The 19856-nt window shown below is 39.7% G+C and overlaps 1 protein-coding gene across 1 annotated transcript; it reads left to right on the top strand.

The window, feature by feature from the left end:
- Window positions 1-154: 154 nt before the first annotated feature.
- On the top strand, window positions 155-6724 carry desi1a (desumoylating isopeptidase 1a). The gene is made up of 6 exons (XM_038695911.1): window positions 155-348; window positions 616-637; window positions 1227-1296; window positions 1872-1981; window positions 2170-2292; window positions 3220-6724. Exons 1-6 carry the CDS (start codon window positions 258-260, stop codon window positions 3308-3310), a joined length of 507 nt encoding a protein of 168 aa, XP_038551839.1. The 5' UTR covers window positions 155-257; the 3' UTR covers window positions 3311-6724.
- The last annotated feature ends 13132 nt before the right edge of the window (window positions 6725-19856 follow it).

Raw genomic sequence — 19856 nt, 5'->3', positions numbered from 1 at the left:
GTCATTTAGAGATAGCGAGGGCGATACCGGATAATGGACCGGTTTCTTTCAAAATAAAGCTATTGCTAACGAAAGCTAACAGTGCACTGTATGTGCGTTTCTCAAGAAAGTGTATATTTTGAAAGCAGAGTAATCGGAAGTGTTGTACGTATTTTAATACGCAATGACGTCATCCAAAGAACCGCCCAGTCAGCTGTGTTGTTAAATGTCAGCGAGCCAGCCAACAGAAAATAACAAGCTATTTTGGCGTTGACATTATGGATAAAAATGCTACGCGATTCAATGTACAACTGTATATTTATGATCTGTCGAAAGGAATGGCTCGCAACCTCAGTCCTATCATGTTAGGTAAGTAGCCTACTGATCAAAAAAAGACAGAAAACCCGATGCAGCCTGGCCTTTGGGACAAATAAGTGACATATACCGGGTAGAGATGCCTTCTCGACCGTGCCTTGAAATTTAAACTGATTTATGTTCCTACATCCTAATGAAGGTACAAAGGTCGTTATAGCGGGTTGACAAACTGCTCCACTTGTAAGGTACAGCTCCACGGAGCTAATTAAGATCATCTCCTTCCACCTTCTTCTCATTACTTTCCCCATTTTTTTGTTACAGGAAAGCAATTGGATGGCATCTGGTATGAATCTCCTTTCTGTTAATTTGACAGCTGGCTTGCCTGGGACCTAAAAGTCAGACCTCCTGAGTCATGAAAACACTGCTTCTCATATAATGTGTGGGTCCAGCAGGTGTTGGCCTGTGACTCACTTCTGGTCCCACAGCAAATAGCATAGGAAATAAATCCATTCTAAGAAACAGAATACTAAAAACAGCCAGTGTCAGTGTGTTTAATTATGTCCATGTTCATTTGTTTTATTCTGAATTTTGCCTAAAGTAATTTGGGACCAATTTAGGAAATCATAAACTGAAGCATAATTAGACAAGGGCAGTTGTAGGATAGTGGACACACCAAGGAAGTAGCTTGCAACACTTTGTCACAAAATAACACATCACACATTAATCAAGAGGGGATCTATAGGCTACAAGGCTTGATTTGTCCATTTAAGTTATTCAGCAGTTGCCCCAATCTGCAATTACTGTAATGATTAATTGCTTACTAACTTTGCTTTGTGGCTTGTTATTTGTTAAAGAGGCATTGGCACTGGCACTAACATAGGGTTATTCAGACTTGAATTTACCCCTGTGATAACTTTGTGCTTTTCTTCCAGGCACACAGCTATAGTGGCATACGGTGATGAGTTCTTCTTTGGAGGGGAGGGGATCTCCAGCTGTTCACCGGTAAGTCTGTAACAAGGGGACTGACCCCCAGCTGTTTCACACATGCTCATGAAGGAACTGTAGACTATCTACCTTAGACTGCTGGACACATGCAGAGGACATGAGATGTAAAAACCCAAGAGGGTGAAACAGCCACATTGACCTATTAACACCTGAACAGTTCTTGGTTTGATTCCTACAGTATCACTCAGCTGTCATTGTGCATTACTGCTAAAACGAAATCTCTCAAAATTCATATGGGCTGTTTGTTGTTTGTACTAAAAGTTTGGCACAAGCAAGACATTATCAGGTTTCTAGTTCATTGCTTTGAGATGCTGCCAATTACTAGAAGGCCTGTAGGCATATCACCAACTTAGTATTTCACATGCTCCCGCTCTCAAGTGTTCTTTTGTGATGACATTTTAAATCTACCTGAATTACCTCTACTTCAGTTTGTGATTTCCTACATTTCCAGAATATTTTTTAAAAGATTAAGGCTGCCTTTATTTAATTTGTCCACAAACTGCACCAAAAGACAGAAAAACCTACAACATGTTAGTTTGTCTCTCTCTTTTTTTCTGCTGTCTGCTTGTCAGGGTGGGACCATGCTGGGTCCTCCAGACACAGTGGTAGAGCTGGGCGAGACTGAAGTGTCTGAGGAGATTTTCATGGATTACCTCTCCTCCCTGGGAGAAAGCTCATACAGGTCTAGTGTCTTCTTCACAACATTTTTCTTCCTTCCCTCATACAGGAAAGGTAGCAGTTGATTATATATTAAATATAACGTCCTAAGGCAGACACACACGCATGTGAAAATAACACATTTTTACTCAACGGTCACAATGCATGAAAGCGGTTATCTGATGCATTAACTTCCATTCTTTCTCGGTTAAGAGGTGACAGGTATCGTCTATTCGAGCACAACTGCAACACCTTCACCAACGAGGTGGCTCAGTTCCTGACAGGACGGTCCATCCCCTCCTACATCACCGACCTTCCATCTGAAGTCCTCTCCACGTGAGTGTAAAACTCAGTCTTTCAGCTGCCCATACCTTCCATCAGGTCGAGGTCAGGTCTCTGCTTGTTTTAAAAAATATGTCCCCGCTGACAACCAAACACCATGTGACCACGCCTGTGTCCTGATAAAATCTAAACAAATCTGGCTTTACACTTAAAATGGTCATTCATTCCCTATTCTCAGGTGCACTGTGATGTATTGTTAGTAGAGCTAAATTATGTAACATATGGACTATTATAACTATGTGTTCTGTGTCTGTTTCAGTATGCTTTCTTGCGATCTTGAATGAAGTTGCACAATTTAAAAGTTAATGTGATGTAGCCCTCGGAGGAGTTTTTACCGTGCACTAGCTGGACTTGTTCCACAGTGCTGAACTGTTGTGAAAACTCACATAGAGCTCTTTTTTTATCATCACATGGCAAGTCAGAGGGGCAGACACGAGTTCTACCACAAACCCAGTGTGACTTATCTGCCTTTAAGAGAAAACAGGCAGCACTAGTTGCTGCTGTAACAATGACGAGGCCCACAGCTTATGTGGTAGCTGCCTGGATGGATTCCAAATTCCAAACCTGCCTTCAAAAGTTTGCTTCACAATCGATAATTATCTGTAAAGGAGCTCCAATACATGGTAGCAGACTTAGAGTGTACAGAGTGGATCATAGTGTCTAAATGTCACATTAAATGTGGGGGTTTTCTCAGATATTTCCTCGGACAAGGCCTTCAATGAACAGTTATACAATTGTGACTCTAAAATTCACTGTAGGAGCCAAAACAAATTAGGTGTTTTAAAGTGTAAAATCACTGGTTAACCCCCCATAAAACAGAAAACCATCTGTTCATACCAGTGACATGGGAAAAAATAGTGCAATGATGGTGTTATGATTCAGTTTAGGATATCAAATCAAATCTCCTCCTTCCATCTCTAGGCCGTTCGGCCAGATACTGCGGCCCATTCTAGACTCCATCCACATCGCCCCTCCAGGAGGCAACGTCATCAACGGGGGAAGAAACATGTAACCCGAGAGAGCAGCAGAGTCCCAGAGTGTTCCCGAGGTCACTTCCATTGTAGTCAGTCAGTGAGGAGTCTCAAACTTATTGTCTTTCTTTCTGTAAATAAATGACACACTAGCACCGGAGCTGACCGCATTTTTGGAAGCTATAACTGATTACTGACCAGTTAATTTTTAAAATACATAATTTAACATAATTTCCTCCCTAAAATGTAGTTTTATAGATTTACGTATAGGTTTATCGATACTACTTAGGGAGATCTCACAGATCTTGAAGTTTGAGGATGCATCTAGCATCAAATCACATGAGGATGCACTGATCAGCCCTTCAAAAACAGATGGGATTTTGGGTTTAGCAGCATAGCCAGATAAAAACAGTTACTTTCCTACACAAAAAAATTACTTTGATGAATGTTGCCTTCTTATAAACAAGTCTTTGGAAAGTCAGAAATCCAGTTAAACTGTTTCAGAAGTGAAATGGTACTTATTATATATATATATTGTAATTATATTTAGATGCAACTTAATTTAGCTCAGCTTAATTTCTACTTTTACTCCACAACATAGAAATATTGCACTTTTTACTCCACTGCATTTATCCGATAGCTGTAAACCACATACAACATTAAAATACCTCTTGCACATAGTGCAGCCAGCTTATTTAGTACCTTAACTTTTGTACTGAGGTACAAAATGCTCCTTTACTTTTTATTTTCACCAGTTTTAGGTATTGCAATGTTTATTTAACCACTTTTATTTTTCATTTTCCACCACTGACATTATTACCAACATCAGGTGTCTGCAGTGAGAATCATCTGCTGCTGACTACAATGGAATTAATCTTAGTGTTAAACAAAGTGTACACTTTGCATAGATATGTTTAATATATTCAATTCAATGGATTCAGGTTGATGGAAAATAAGATGGTTGCATCTTAGAGAGTTTTTTAATGTCAATCATGTTTTAATTTTGCACTTTTCTGACTTTTGGTAGCCTGTAGTTAAGTTCCCATCAGTAATCCTTTTCTTCCTGTAATATGTGTCTTTACTGTTTCTGGTCAATTCAGCATTTCTGTGTTCGCCTGCCTGCTGTACCTCACATTATCATTCCATTTATCACATCTTTTGTAACATAACATACAAAAACATGTTGAGTGTATATCTTTATAGCAGTACTGGGGGACAGTTCATTGTAAATGCAGTTATTCCTGCGTGTATGAAAGTAAACCCTTGTTGACATTTGTTGATGGCAGACAAAAGTGTATGTCATGCAAGGCAACAAGAACGCACAAAAAACAGTTCCAGGTGCTGTAAAAACAATTTCCTAGGCAATCCTGGCCTTTAAAAAACAGAAACATATTTCTTGGTCAGACAGAATCAATAATATGGTATTTTGGTATTAAATCTACTCTCTGATATAACTGAAAGTGAACTGCACCACAGCTCTGTTATATGACATATGTTGTGCCTCTTGGCCCGTGTTACCAGCTCCGCAGGGAGATGCTGATCGTTGAAGTATTTTGTTATACAATTCTTTGAGAAACACATGCTTTAGTTGCCATGTAGATAATCCTAAACAACTGCACATCCACAGATTTTTAAATGTAGAATTGACCATATGCTGTATTATCAACTTAATAACAACCTGCTTGAGTCCTTTAACAGCCACCAGAGTGTGTTTGATATACAATACACCTCTGTGCCTTCATTCCCCTCTGCTTGGCTACAGTCACACTGTTGGGAGTTGGCATGGTTATCGTACAGCACAGATGGTAACGTCCTACGCAGTCTGCATTCAAAATCTAACACTTGGCTTACTGTATGAAGGTCCAGAAATCCTATAATACACAAATGAGGTGAAAAGGGGTCAGAGGTAGTAAGGATCCCTCAACTCACTAATATTAACAATGCATTCAATTCTGCAGGAAACTGTAGGAGACACTTGAAAATCCTCCAGATTATACAACATCTGGATCCAGTAATACTCATAGCCTAAAATCTCAGTGCGTAATACACTGGACTCTGCCACCAGAAAGAACACACAGCTGTCTAATTTAAAGATAATGCATAGATCAACTGTTTTTTGGGGGTTAATCTGACTAAGACAGTGTTACACACATGAACCATATTGAACCTCATGAGCCTGAACAGAGTGATGGATGAAAGAAGCACAGAAAAACAAGAGAGCTCACAGAGTGATTAAACCAGCATTAACTATCATAGTGTTCTCCTGCATCATCCATCTTTCACTCTGCAGTCATTTCACTAGTGCATCTGCACAGGAATATTGGATGTGCAACAATACAAAACTTTATTTTTCAAAAGGTTTAAACTGACATTTGTATGATGTAGTAATAACTAAGTATTTGGCTACTTTTATGTTAATTTCCCTTTAAAGGTTCAGTGTGTAAGATTTAGTGGCATCTAGCGGTGAGGGCTACGAATTGCAACAAATTGGCTCATGGTGCATTTACATGCTCCACGGACGGTCCCATTTCCCGAGTTGTGAAGTCGTTCTCCCGACTTCATTGTGTGTTCATGTGCTCTTAAGTCGGAATGTGGAATCAACATGGACGCTACTACAAAGATGTGTTGGATTAGCATTATTAGAGCATATAAACAACACGGAGACATCTAGTTTACTCTACCTGGACAGCAAACTAACCATATTACAAATTACATGTTTGCAAAATATGTATTTGCAGTACATGATTTTGCGCAAATCAAAGTTCTGTATACTTCCCTATGTCCCATGTACGCTTTATTTCTCTTTTTACAATAAAGATTTTAGGAGTAAAAAAAAGATTCTCATTATTCCAAAACCACGGTGTCTGACACACTCTTGCTCTTGTGCTAAATAATAAAATGTTATTCTCCATTTGGCCATGTTTCTTCTAATAAACCAGTTGACAAAAGGCACTCTGTAGAGCCGTCTACTGTAGAAACATGGCGGTGCAACATGGCGACTTCCATGTAAGGGGACACGCAGTGTATGTAGATAGAAATGGCTCAATCTAAAGTAATAAAAACATAACGGTTCTTTACATGAGGTCTTTATACACCACTGAAAACATAGTCATGTATATCGTAGTGCATTTCTGTCAATAGAGCCTCCTAAATGTTACACACTGAACCTTTCAGAGGCTAGAAAGCTCAGGTGAATCTGGGTTCTGTTACTTTGCCTTCTGCTAACTAACTGACATGCTAAAAGACTGCTGAAATGTATAACTGCAGAAGTCCCCTTTGTTGCTCTGATATATGTCGTTGCTGGCTGCTACCTGTAATGTGAAATTGCAATAGTTCTGGATATTATTCCCTATTTAAGTAATCTAACTAAAACAGATAGGTTTATGCATATTGTTTGTATGGTTTGTGTAATTGTTTTTGTAATTCTACCTACATATAAAGCCATTGACTGCAAATTTGAGAATATCTGGTGTTATTTTTTAACATTTCAAATAGCTTCTTGCTATTTACTCGCAACTCTGTGCACATGCATCTTTTTTTTTTACAGCATGCACATATGAAGTAAAAAAATAATGTGTCATTTGTGCAAAAATACACATTGGTGGAATTATTGTAAAGACTACAATATTTGCAAAGTTTCAGAAAAATACAAATTTGTGAGATGTTGAGGTCTTTTGAGGACTTTGATCATTTATTACTGTAAAAAAAAAAAACCCACAATCAATGGTTGAAAGAAGAAGAGATGTAATGGAATTGAAGTTTTTGTCATATGCACTACTCAAACTACCTTAGCAGTAGGTGCTGGATTAAAAACAAATCAGTGCAATTGCAATACAAGGAGGATCCACACACTGGAATTACAGTTTCACCCATCTAGAGGTCTTCTTCAAACAAATACCCACAGGAAGGAAAGGTGTAATACATTGTTTAATGTAAAATGACAAATGACATCATCTAATCATTTTCATATGGATAATAACTAACTACCTTGTTATGAGGAAATAAATTTATATGAATAGACATACAAATATAATTCGCATGCATAGTGTTGCACAAATATCCAATCAATAAGTCACAAAAGATACCAAAAAAAGTCATACTCTTATTTCATCAACTTTTTCAATGCTCAAGTGTTTCGGTGCTAACATTGTGACCGACCAACCTGTTTTAAGATTATCACAGTGCTTTGTGATGACCTTACTGCAGTTCTTTGAGTGTCCACAAAGCGACAGTGTTGCTCTGTCTCTAGCTAGGGATCCGTCTTCAGGACAGAGATGGATCCTGATCAGAAGGTTGCAGTTTCAAAACCCAGGACCAAGCAGGAACTATATCAAAACATTGCTATCAAAACACCATAGCCAGCAATGAACGTTGACAATGTTGTATTGAGTAACTTGAGTAAATTGTGAGTGTGCGTGTGTTTTAAAGGAAGTGAATGCTCAGTAACACTGGGAAAAGCGAAAGGTTAATAGAAAGCAGCTAATACCATTTTACATATATTATGAGTATAGAACCAATTAAATTTCATCATTGGTCAGTAATTTCAATTTCATTACAAAAATATACTAGCTCTTGTCCATGCATGCCGTGCCATCATTTTGTCAGCTGAACTCTGTGGTATAAGTCATATGATGGCAAAGACAGTATCACTTTTCCAGATGGCAGATATCTCACTGTGCAGCAAAACTGTTGTGCAGACAGATGTGAAGCCGATTTGGTCCGTGGCCTTTAGATCATCACCCCTCCTACGAGAGAGTAGATAATAAATGCAGACAGACCTAGCCTGTCCTTGATCCCTGCGGCTGAGTAGCTGAATCAGCTTGGTTAGTAGAACAATTATGAGTGTCCACGTGACACTTGACAAACGTTAACCTTCTCTCCAACTACAAGGGTACTGTCAGGCTGGCCAAAGTTGTTAGCATGGCAGTACCTCTGTGACAAAACCCAATGAGTCACAGTGACCGTCCTGCTGGGGTGACAAATCTTTCCATGACACATAGGGGTGACATGGCGTCTCTTCCTAGGCTCTATTCTAGCAGTGGTACAAAGTTTGTTTTACTATAATTACTGATGTAAAGTTTGAATATTAGAAGCCTAGTGTCATACAGTTCAGCTAATTTGTCCTCAAAACACTAGCAAGTTAGATCATATAGCCTACAAAATATATCAGTTGCATTTGAATAAAGCACAGATGTACATTTGAGTGTTTAGGTGCAATTTTGATACCTGCATTAATTTTTGGGCCACTTAGAGCAAGACATAAACACAACATTGACATAGTTTCATCTGATAAAGTAGATATTGTGAACATGTAAGCAAAGAGTTGGTTATATGCACATGTAGCAGACTCAAAGCAACATTATTCCAAATCCAATATTCACTCAGCATCTAGCTCTGTTTTTGGTCTCCACCAACTCCTGAGGAAAATATCCGTTGCTGAAAATAAGTTCACCAGCTAGTCGCTAACTTTGCCTGTCTGATGTTTGTTGCAGGGCAGGGAGTGTAGGTGGTTTATTTGTTGAATTTTATGTGTTGAAAATGCTAGCAATTAAATGCTAACTTCAGCATGCTAGTGACAATGTTAACATTGTGATGTTTACCCTGTTCAAATCATCTTAGTTTGGCACGTTAGCATGCAAACATTTGCTAATTAGCACTAAATAAAAAGGACAGTTGAAGCTGATGGGACCAATAGACCAACATTGCCATCCATAGAGTCGTACCACTAACATGGCAAAAAGTATTAAAGAAGCTTTAAGTTGTCTTATAAAATGAATAGGAAAAATAGTTAACAGCCTCAGTGACAATGAAGATAGTGTGAGTCAGTAGTTCAGAAGTTCACCACACAGCCTAAATGGACTGTGGCATGGGAGACCAGGTATGGTTGTAACACTTTTTGCTTTAGCAGCTATATAACTCGCTAATTTTTTTAGCTACAGTTCCCACATTTGTTAAACTACAAATGACACTAGTTCAATCCTCTACAAGAATATCATATACCTCGTGAGTTGATTAGGTTAGGTTGTAACACATGCTGGGGTAAGTTGTAACAATAAGACAAAAGAAGCAAAATAGATGCCACACCATGTGATATGCTTCAAAAACAGTTGTAGAGAAATAAATGAACAACGTTTCTCTCTCTCTGTAACAGACTCAGTCTGATGACTCGCGTGTATGTAAATTTGTCTACTAGAACACACTTACTTAATAGTATACTTAATAAACTCTACTACAATGTACATAATTAAATAAATCTACAAAACTAACAAAAAAACCAAAATAAACATTTGTTCTTTTTCTCTATATATTCTGAATGTGCCTTGACAACAACCATGCCTGATTGGAGAGGAAGCAGGTAAATACTGAAAGGATCTCATGACTCCTATCTTATCTCTAAATGGTAGAACTAGTGTAGTTACAACATTCCCCATGTTACAACTATACCCAGTCTCCCCTACTGCAAATGAATGGAGAAGTTGATTTAACAGCAGCTCCAGTTCCATCAAGAGGTCCTGATTTGTGTTTCTGGATATGCTACATAACAGTGTCCTCAAAGTGCGTGTGTATGTGTGTTGATGTCTGTAGGTGTGAGAGAAAAGAGGAATGCTTTTAGCAGGTAAGTGTTTAAAAGCTGCATTTCTGTGAGCTCTCCTGAAGGTTTTGCTGGGAGAACTACATCCCCACGGCTTAATGTTTCATTTAGCACTGATATGCATTATTAAAGGATTCATGTACCATTTTTGAAGGTTACCCTGCCACTTTGAGCAGGGAATAATTAATGTTTGCACTGCAAAGTAGCAGAGTGTCAGGTTCTTAGTTTTGGGTAACTGAAAATTTACAATTTGTCACGTTTCTTGCATCTGGTGTTTTGCAGGAAGACACCCCCTAATCTCATTTACAAATCTGCACGCTTGAAAAACACTATGCACTGCTGATTCTCAAATCTCTTTTGAAGCTCAGTCAAACCAAATTCAAGCAACAAACCAGTCAAACTATCTCATGCAGCTAAACCAGAATAAGATATCCACTATTGAACCAGATTTTTGTGCACTCTTAACCAAGGCACTAGAACAAACTTGGCTGATATAATAATCTGTTTAAATATGTATTGCTCTCAATCACAGATACTTCCTTGTGTTGTCACAATGGTTGTCTCTACATTTAATTTAAATTCGGTCTCATATGAGTCTGGCTAAATGTTGTAAGCCACATCAGTAAGTGTGATGATTATTCTTGTCCAGTCATGCTTGCTCAGACATGGTTTCATCTCTGATGTAGGTGTCAGTTTGAATGACTGTCAATTCGTTGCAGCAGCCTCTTATGGCATGTACGAAATGAGGATATCGTTCTTTGCACTCTTTCACTCTTTTACTCTCTACCTCTTTTCCTTTGCTCCTCTTCCCTTCTCTCACCCATCACCCATCTCCATCCTCTTCTATCTCAGCTCATTTGTCATTTGTTCATTCCTCTGATCTTTTTCCTCACTCTACCTCTTCTCTTTTTCTATTCATTCATTTCTCACCTGTTTCACCCCCATTTCCTCCCCTTTCATCCGTCCTTCCTGATTTCTTCTTTCTCAAAATCCTTAATTACCCGGGGAGTTTATGCTTGGCTGCACCTCCTCCGCTTTCCAGACCTCTCATTTCTCTGCTCGCCTCCTCCTCCAACTTTCTTGACTTTGTCCCTTGCCCTCTATCAAATTCCATTGCCCATTTTTGCCTTGTATTTGTAATGGGCTTAGACTTTACAGCTATTAAGTACTCCTTAGAGGGTTTTTTAAAGATAAGTTTTAAAAAAGCACTCATGCAAAGGAAAAGTATAAACAACCAGCGTTTCTGCACTTCATTGGGTTTTTGTCTGTCATGTTTTATTGTTTTGTCACACGGTCAAATGCACACAAACACACTCACAGCCAGATATCTCATTTTTGTTTTCCGCTCATGCAGAAACATATTTTCTCGTGTTAGATAAAGGCTTAAATAAAAGAACATTGTCAGTCTTTGATACTAAGTTGCGGTGGAAAGCAAGATAACAAGGGTGTGACATCCTTGCTTTTGTTTGCTCTTTGTTCCCACTCTGAAGCTGTATGTCTATCTGTCCCTTCAGACCACCTCTATCTCCTTCCTTTTTTTCCTGCTCCAACTTGTCAGCTCCCTCCACAGGCAACCAGCTGGGGACGGGTCCAACCAGCTGGCCAGGTCACCGTTTTGGAATCACTTGGGTCAACAGCTGCTGAGTGCTCCTTGTCTATGTCAAGCCAAGGCCAGGATAACTGCCATGTCCTTGCATAAATACATAGATGCATAAATATATATAGGGACATGTGAACTGTCCTCGAGACCTTCTGCCGCATCAGTCACCATTTTCAGCCGTTTCCTGGAATGTCCTTGGGCTGTCCCATCTGGAGATTGCGTGTGTACCGAAGAGTTCATGTGTTTCTGCCTGCTTATGTGTGTGAGCAAGTGCCCGTACTATTTTGAACTTTCAGTGGTCTCAACTTCATCATCATTAGATCACTTAATGGAATAGTTTCAGCTTCTTGGCTTTAATGCGCAAGCTTAGATTAGAAGATTGATACCACGGTTATCTCTGTCATATGTTCGATAAAAAGATCCACCAGCAGCCGGTTAGCTTAGCTTAGCATAAAGACTGGAAACAGAGGAAAACAGCTAGCCTTACTCTGTCCGAAGGTAATAAAATACACCTACCCACACCCTCTACAGCTCATTGTGCTCAACAGGTTATATCTCCCTGTCCAAAAACAAAAGCATAAAAACGACATGTTGTGGTGTTACAGGTGCTTTTAAGCCTGACTAATTCCTGAAATCTTGTCGTCACCGTGATTTTGCAAGACAACCAGCAGTAAGAAATGGTCCAGTATATAACCCCCAAAACACTGCAACATGTCATTCTTACACTTCGGTTTTTGTTTGGACTGAACACAAGATATAATGTATTAATGATAGCTTAAGCGAGTGAATGTTAAGCTAAGCAGCAGCTGAATATTGAACTGACATTTGTGAGAGTGGTATTGGACTCTTTGTCTAATTCTTGGCAAGAAAGTGATTAAGGTTATTCCCCAAAAATATCAAACAAGTCCTTTAACAGTTTTCTACAAATGCATTCATGCACACATACTATCCATACATGCACGGTCAAAACCAACCACTCATTTATTTGAAAATATCCTGTGTAGGTCAAAGAATCTACAGCATTGCAACCATGTCACTGAACAGGAAATTGCCTTTGTGTAGCTATCTACCCACACGTACACACACATTTCCACAACTAAATTGATCTACAGTGGTATCCACTGGTGTTAGAGTTGAATCTAGACTGCAAAACCCATTTTGTCCCTCATTAGGAGAAGTGTGTAGTCCCAGAGATGGTGTCTGTGTCTACAGGGACCTGATTTGGCGCCGGTGGACCTGTAAGGCAGGGAAGGGGGTGAGGGGAGAAAAGGAGGTTAAGAAAGAGAGAATAAAGAGCAGGAGATAAGAGAGGGTATCACTAATTACCCGATAGCTGAGGGTTGAGGATAAAAGCATCAGCTAAATGAATAAATGTAAATGAGTGCTTGTTAATGGACATGTTGACCTGTATTGTATCACATGAAGTGTTTCTATCACCCTTACCAAATACAATCTTAACATTTTCAAAAAGGAACTCCTGGATGTCACATCAAGACAGTTTCAGTCATGTAGGCATAGTAGAGACTGTTTTGATTCAAACTGTGATATGGCTTACTAAATTTAGAACAAGCCTTGAAGCTGTAAATTCCTCAGTAGAAGCAGTGCTGGTTTATAATTTTGCATTTCTCGCATTTTCCACTTGATGGCACCAGCTCAGAACACTGCCATGCAGCTGTTATGGTGGTAATTTCAGTCGAACACACGTGTGTTTTTCTGGAAGGTATAATATGACCCAAGGATTTTTAAACATGTTATTTAGGTTCTCTTAATATGAAGTCATAGACAAGCCAAAGGCACTGCAGGTTTCTGTTTATTCTAATGCTGCGGGCTGACCACCTATGGCAAATCACCCTTATTACACTATAATTTTGGCCTAGTACCTTTGTTCTTTAAATCTTCAAGGAAAACTGCACAAGCTGACTCATACCAGATGTGCATGCTGTGTGATGTGCATCCCTTTGCACTTATGAAACATGTAACTAGGAGGTGTCACTACAAAGTTTAGACCTTGTGAAAAGATGTGACACTGGAGCCTCCACTTCATTATGCATCAGATAAGAGTACACCGGAGTGTTGGCTGTGAAGATGCTTTAGTTGTTTGAAGTAGAGGCACACTGAAGATAGACATCATCTCCTGTTAAAAGACAATATGCAGTCCAAAGTCCAGTGGAAAAGGAATTAAGTGAGGAGCAAGATATTATAACGCTGTAGTTACTATCTAATCATATGTGTATTATTTACACTAAGTATTATTGTACATTTAACACCTGTGCAATCTAATACACCAGCCTTGCTTTTAATCCCATTTTTGTTGAAGCTCCATGATCAATTCTATGGTCATATTGAGGCCAGTTATTAGTGTTGTATTGCAGCATTATATATGCTCACCACCATTTATATTATACTTGTGTGACAAGTTCTACACAGAGAAATTACAAATATTAGGATTATAGTGCAATGTTTTAAAAAGTATTAAAAAGTGTTTATATTGTAAGGACATAGAGGATGTTTCCTGAGCTGAGGCTTGATGCAGACAGGCTAAGAGAGCAGTTGGTGGACGATCAGATTTCTGACAGGAAGGAGATACCAGAGGAAGAGAGAGTGGACCAATTCTGTGGAATTTAGAGAAAGACGAGTGGTTCAGCCTGCTGGCAGTCCTCATGAAAGAAATTCTTCCCACAAATGTCTCCTCAAAGAAAACCTTCTTGTCACTGAAAACAGAATGAGCAAGGACAACGGCACCCTCTATTCTCTTTTGTCCTGCGAGATCAACTATAGAAACACTGGCTACAAATATGCTACAACTCAAGAGAGAGCTGCCAAGTGTGGTACCTGTAATTACACAGTTTGTGAAAGTCTGTTTGTATTCTAATGCCAGAGTTGCTAATTCACCCATTTTGGTAACAACTATCACAATAAAGTATCTGGCCATTGTAAAGATGTGTATATTGTAGTGGCAAAATAGCTCTAATTCAAAGTCAGGTCACAGAATCTGAGGAGTCACACAATACACAGAGAATACAAAACAGAGAGACGTAGCATCTCTGTTGGCATTAATAGAGAGGGTCTACACCATTTACGTTCAGATCTTTCAAACAAAAAATATTCACACTGACTGTCTTTTATGTCTAGCTGTTGGTGAGCCATTATTAACAGCTCTCCTTTCCTCTGCAAGAGATATTTTGAGTAGGAGTTTATGCTGCTGCCTCAGTGACAATAAATATTTCTGTCATACCAAACTGACAAAACTGCCGAACAATCACAGATACAAACCTCCACTTTTATCTGGGTAAATCAAACTTTCACACATAATAGTGAAACGTTATCACACATAGTGAGGAGCCACGTGCATACCATCTAATCTTAGCATATCACCTTATCTTCTTATCTTCTTCTTATGTTATATCACAAACATAACATTTCATGTCCTTTAAGTATTGCTGGAAGGGATTGGCATTTCTTTAGCAACATGACTCAAACTAGTGGTCTTCTAATTACGGTAACTCTCTTGTGAGTATGCTGGGAGCTTCTCTTGTTGTGATTAACTGACCTGGAGGAGACTCTAGTGAGTATGTACATTGTGATGACTACAGTCATTACATAAACCGTTAACCCTAATAATAATAATAATAATAACAATAATAATCCTTATTTGTAGAGCACTTTTCAAAAACAAGTTACAAAGTGCTTTAACAAGTGTAAAGAATAATACAAAAAAAAAAAAGATAAGAGCATGAAAATTTAATATAAAATTAGTAAGATACAATAAAATAAAAGGGATAAAATAAAGTCAAATAAGATCGGGAAAAGCTCTCCTATAAAAGTATGTTTTAAGAAGGGACTTAAAAGAGTTCACTGACTCAGCCGACCTGATTTCCTCGGGCAGGCTGTTCCAGAGCCTCGGGGCCCTGACAGCAAACGCTCTGTCCCCTTTAGTTTTCAGTCGAGACTAATAGGGATATAAATCAATAATCTCAATATTGATCCTGATATCTCAACAATACAAAGAGTAAAAATCAAATACAAGTGCTCTCTTTTTCCTAATGCCTAATTTCCTAAATCCACCGGTCTACTCGCGCTCTGGTCAGCTCCCACTCTGTGAGCATATCACAGGGAAACCTACCATGTAGCAGTAAATGTCTCTCTCCATCTTCCTCAGGCATTGGTGCTAAAGGCTCGACGCCAAGCCTAACATGTAGCAGTCCTTCTACATCTTTTCCCCTGTCTTCCCAGGTCAATGGCACTTCACCCTCCTCATTTACTCCTCTCACTGAGAGTGAAATATAATAACTTCTGACCTGTAGCCGTCACACAACATGCCCACTGGACCCGATTCCTACCAGTCTCCTATAAGCCGTATCTCCTACCATGGTGCTGGCAATCACCCATGTAATAAATACTTCTCTGGCTTTGTGAACCTTGACGGCTTTCAAAAGGGCTTAGGTTACACACCTACTCAAAAAGCCCTCCCTCAACTGTACTCAAGCTGAGAAGTATTGGCCAATTTCACTTCTCCCTCTTTTCTATCCAAAGCTATCGAACTGGCAGTCTTCAAACAGGCCTCAGAATTCCTCTCATGGAATAACCTTCTAGATCCAGATCAGTCTGGTTTTAACAGTAGCCTCTCTACTAAAATGGCTCTGTTGTCTGTGACAGAAGCTCTAAAGTCAGCAAAAGCTGCAGCCCAGTCCTTGCTTGACCTATCAGCTGCCTTTGACACAGTCAGTCCCAGGATTCTGCTACCTGCAATCTTTGCAATGGGCATCTCGGGCAAAGCACTCCTGTGCTTCGAACCGTACCTCGTACGAACTGTACTCTCTGGGCATTTCAGTGTCTCATGGCAAGGACAATTGTCTTCCTCTCACTGCCTCTCCACAGGGGTGCTCCAAGGCTCAGTGCTAGAGCCCCTTCTCTTCTCAATTTACATCACCTCACTGGGGCCGATCATTCACTCGCATGGCTTCTCTTACCACAGCTACGCAGACTATACACAACTTTACCTATCCTTTCTGCCAGACGATCACAGACTGGACACATCCGCGTGGATGAAGGCTTTTCACCTCCAACTAAACCTCTCTTAGACTGAACTCTTGGTCATTCCAACCAAGCAATCTATCCACCATAACATCAAACTACAAAGTGGCTCCTCAACCATCACTCGAACCAGGGTGGTGAGAAACTTGAGTGTCATGACTGATGACCAGCTCTCCTTCTCAAACCATGTTGCTGCTGTCTCTCGGTCATGCCACCTTGCTCTATACTACATAACCAAAATCAGGCTATAACAAAAGTACGCCACCCAGCTTCTGGTACAGGCCATGGTTATCTCTCGCCTCAACCACTGCAATGCCCTCCTAGTGGGTCTTCCAGCTTGTGTGGTGAAACCCCTGCAAATCGTTCAGAGCGCAGCAGCATGTCTGGTTTTTGATCAACCCAAAATTACTCAGCCACCTTCACTGGCTACCCGTGGCCTCCCGAATCAAATTGTAGTCACTAATGCTTGCACACAGAGTGACTAATGGGACCGCACACATCTACCTAAACTCCATTATACAAACTCACAGTATGTTCCTTCTTGGCCACTGTGCTCCTCCAACGAACATCATCGGGCTCTGCCATCCCTACATACAGTCCCCTCCAAAAGTATTGGAACGGTAAGGCAAATTCCTTTGTTTTTGTTGTACACTGAAGACATTTGGGTTTAAGATCAAAAGATGAAAAATGGGTGGGTTCAAACAAAGAGTGATATGTCCTAAGTTGTTTAACACATCTAGATGTAAATACCAGGAAATGAAAGCTGAAATTCTGAACTCTTACTCATACTCATCCTTTGATCTTAAACCCAAATGTCTTCAGTAAACAACAAAAACAAAGGAATTTGCCTTACCGTTCCAATACTTTTGGAGGGGACTGTACAAAGTAATCTCAGTCCCGGCTGCTCTCATCAGAGCAGGGGGATCCCACTCCCACTTCAAGAAGCTCTTGAAAACTCATCTCTTCTGAGAACACTTCCTCTTTTAACACCTCTAACCCCTAATCTAGAACATTCACTTCTGGTGCTCTTCTTCTTGTATTGATTGCACTATTTTGTTAACTATCACTTCTTTCCCTAGGTATTTACCCCATTGATGCCATACTTGCAAATAGCTCTTACTAGTATTTATTGCTGCTCTCTCTTCTAAGTATGTATTGTCACTTATAGATCTCTTGCTGTATTGATGCGGGGTAATACTTGTATGTTGTTCCACAAATGTAAGTCACTTTGGATAAAAGCGTCTGCCAAATGAGTAAATGTAAATGTAAATTTAATGCAAATTTCAAATCTGTATATTGTGTTGGAACTCATTATCAATTTGAAATGAGGCCATGGACTGATTTGGCACTAAAAACTGAACTTGCAGCGAGCCAGGACTGAATGAATGTAACTGAACCACAGAAGTTTATATATTGATGAAGAAACTGTATTTAATGTGGATTGATCATGTCAGGTGTTATTAGTATTGGCACCAATACCAATCCGACAGTTTGGATTGGTGCATCCCTAAACCCTAATATCCTACCATATCCCACTTCTTACTTTTAAAAACTAACATAAAATATATATTTTGTCTAAAGGTGTATATATTCATAAAGAGAGTTACACAAAGAGATACACGTATTTGCTCTCATGATGAGAGTTAGATGAGAAGATCAATACCGCTCTCATCTAAATCTCAGGGAATTACTGCTCCTGGCCAAGTAATAATTGGCAACTGTAAAACCGCAACTTGTTGGTTTTAAATTATCGTTTTTGTACACTAACTATAACATGTTAATTTGTGAGCTTTGGAGGAGCTGGTAGCCAGATTTTGTTAGCTTAGACAGAGCCAGGCTAGCTGTTTTCTCTGTTTCCAGCCTTTAGGGCCCGTGTCCACCAAAACGTTTTTTGCCAGCTGAAAATGACAGCTGCTGTTCAGAAAACGCCCAGCAGGGAGTGCTAGCGGGCGTTTTTGTGGTTTTTGTGTTTTTTCCGACTGCTTTGGTTGCCATGATACATTTGTTGCAAGTAGTTCTACCTAACTTACTGGATGTAAAAATGTCAACACAGAGTACAGTACTTGCTCTGGCCCTTGCTCTGTATGAAGGGAAGGCTGAAGCAGGTAGAGAGAGAGAGGATGGACTCGCCGTATGTGGGTTCATGAGATTTTGTGGGCGAGGAAACATCTCGGTGAGTACCACCGTTTGGTCCAAGAACTGAGGTTTGACGAAGCCCGGTTCCAGGATAGTAACCGTTGCTACGGTGTAGTATTTGTCTGAGAGAGAGTTGTATGAGAGAGAGTTGTGAATGAATGAAGCATTAAGATAGTCTTCCAGGTTGAACAATCTTATGACTCTATGCAAGAGAGTAAGTGTATTACCCCAAATGTTTAACCAGTCCTTTACCCCTTTGCCTGGCCAAGATGCCCTAACTTTGCAAACATTTCCTCACTCCTTTGGTGTGAAAAAACAGTCTCTACTTCTTGGGACCTCAATTTTAGTCCCCATGGTGACACGAGCCCCTGTGGGTTAGTGTGCATTCAGGTTAAAGTCCCCACCAGGATATAAGAACATGAAACACACACACACACACACACTAATTCAGTTACAGGCAGGTCCAAGGTAATGATCTGCATAGACAGGTGGGCAGTGATGGAACGTTTTGGAGTCTGTCCATCGAAGAGACGAGGGCACGAGATGCAACAACATCCTGACAGACATGGTTTCACCTGGTCAGCAGAGAACTGAAAGAAGGGCTGCTGTAAACCTGGCTCAGCCTGAGATCAGTATTTGACTGCCCCAGCAAGTTGTGTTTTTCAACCCTTGAAAAGTTATTACAGGAGTTACTTTGGACGTCAAGCTGAAAAGGTTAAAGGCTCTGTGGAACAAAACCTGGAGTTAAACCTTAATGTGGAGAGAATGTAGATAAGACAAATTATGAGGAAGGCTGTCACACATTGGGACAATGACAAACTACTTCCACAAAGCAGTGGAAAGTGAGTAGAAGTGCATAAAGAAAAAACACGTTTAAAAAGGTTAAATGAATGCATTCAAAGACTGGCAGATGTCCCCAAATAGAGAAGGAAAAAAAGAGAAGAAGAAGGAAACAGTGAGGGGAAGTTCTAGCTGATGGAGGCAAAGGATGCTGAGGAAATAGGGAACAGACAACAAAGTTGTAATGTTAAACAACTTTTGAGAACATCTGTCCCTTTTGGATACTCTGCACTCTTTTGAGTGGTGAATTCCTTTAATGTAAACTGAGGATATTTTCCCCTCCAAAATTATGGTTACATTTCAAAAGTTACATAAGTTGGAGTCTTAACTGTTGCCAAAAATATCTACACAATCCTCCTGCCACATGATCATTTATCTAAAGGAT

This window comes from Micropterus salmoides, unplaced genomic scaffold, assembly GCF_014851395.1.
Source record: "Micropterus salmoides isolate LMB-PRFRI ecotype aquatic unplaced genomic scaffold, ASM1485139v1 Ms_hic_scaffold_10, whole genome shotgun sequence".
Classification (NCBI taxonomy): Eukaryota; Metazoa; Chordata; class Actinopteri; order Centrarchiformes; family Centrarchidae; genus Micropterus; species Micropterus salmoides.
This window is presented reverse-complemented; position numbering and strand designations above follow the sequence as displayed.